Source organism: Aplysia californica, unplaced genomic scaffold (assembly GCF_000002075.1).
Source record: "Aplysia californica isolate F4 #8 unplaced genomic scaffold, AplCal3.0 scaffold00291, whole genome shotgun sequence".
NCBI lineage: Eukaryota > Metazoa > Mollusca > Gastropoda > Aplysiida > Aplysiidae > Aplysia > Aplysia californica.
This window is the reverse complement of record NW_004797561.1, coordinates 550,095-551,324: the sequence shown is the minus strand read 5'-3', so window position 1 is coordinate 551,324 and position 1,230 is coordinate 550,095. Positions and strand designations below refer to the sequence as shown.

The following is a 1,230-nucleotide window of genomic DNA, read 5'->3' as shown; positions in this document are numbered from 1 at the left end:
TACACATACCACACACTCACACCCAAACCAACACACTCCCCATACACACACACACACACACACACACACACACACACACACACACACACACACACACACACACACACACATAAACACACCCACACACACTCACATAACACACATATACACATTTTACACCCGTCTCACCCATACGCATCACCCCTTTAGGAACACATAGGCACCCACAATTTCAGACATAGAAATATACACCAGTTCGCACACACTCCTTTGGACTATGGAGTATCCTGTATTTAGCAGATTGAGGGTCTTTGTTCCCAAGAGTATAATATACACTACTCGGCCATAGTGCCTTCCACGGGATTTCTGTCTCTGTGCCCGGCTTTGTGTGAGAATGTGAGTGTGTGAATTGAGTAAGTGAGTGAGTGAGTGTGTGTGTATGTGTGTGTGTGTGTGTGTGTGTGTGTGTGTGTGTGTGTGTGTGTTTGTTTGTGTGTGTATGTGCGTGTCTGTGTGCGGGTATCATATGTGTGTGTATGTGTGTGGAGAGAGAGAAAAAGAAGGAAAAAAAAGAGAGAGAGAGAGAAAGAGAAGGAGAGAGAGAGAGAGAGAGAGAGAGAGAGAGAGAGAGAGAGAGAGAGAGAGAGAGGTGGAAAAAGACATAAGGTTACAAGCAGATACGAAAACAGGTGACAACCACAACTCTATGTTGTTGTATTATGCAATGATGGTGATATTGCTGTTGGTATTATTGTCGTTGTTGTTGGTATTGTTGCTGCTGCTATTTGTGGTAAATATCGACTTTGTTGGGGATTTTTTTGGATTTTCCCAGGTGTTGTGCCTTTAATCAATTGCTATTGTTATGCGTTTACGACTGGTAATAATATTTTATATGCATCTACAAACATAATATTAATCTTTCACTTTCAGTAAACTGACTAATGCCTGTCCTTTCTTTCGCCAACAGAACATCTACGGCCGAACATTCACGAGTTTGAACCCAAGCCCCGAGGCTCAAGGAACAGCCCTTGCCCAGGTCATAGGCAGTTTCAACATGAAGCAGACGACAGTGATGGTAGAGGACACACGATTGGCAGACGGATTCCTGTCTGGCGTCCGGAAGGTGGTAGGGGACCGGAACCAGGATGTATTTCGCATTCTTCCGCTGCAACGGGACATCAGGTGAGATAGATAGATAGATAGATAGATAGATAGATAGATAGATAGATAGATAGATAGATAGATAGATAG

At 43.5% G+C, this 1,230-nt stretch overlaps 1 protein-coding gene across 1 annotated transcript in view; it reads left to right on the top strand.

The window, feature by feature from the left end:
* Nucleotides 1-1,184, top strand: part of LOC106012208 — a 142,109-nt gene extending 140,925 nt beyond the window's left edge. Inside the window, exon 2 of the mRNA XM_013084406.2 lies at nucleotides 947-1,184. Within this exon, the coding sequence (XP_012939860.1) occupies nucleotides 947-1,165 (219 nt within the window). The 3' untranslated portion in view covers nucleotides 1,166-1,184. The remainder of the gene's footprint in view (nucleotides 1-946) is intronic.
* Nucleotides 1,185-1,230: the final 46 nt, after the last annotated feature.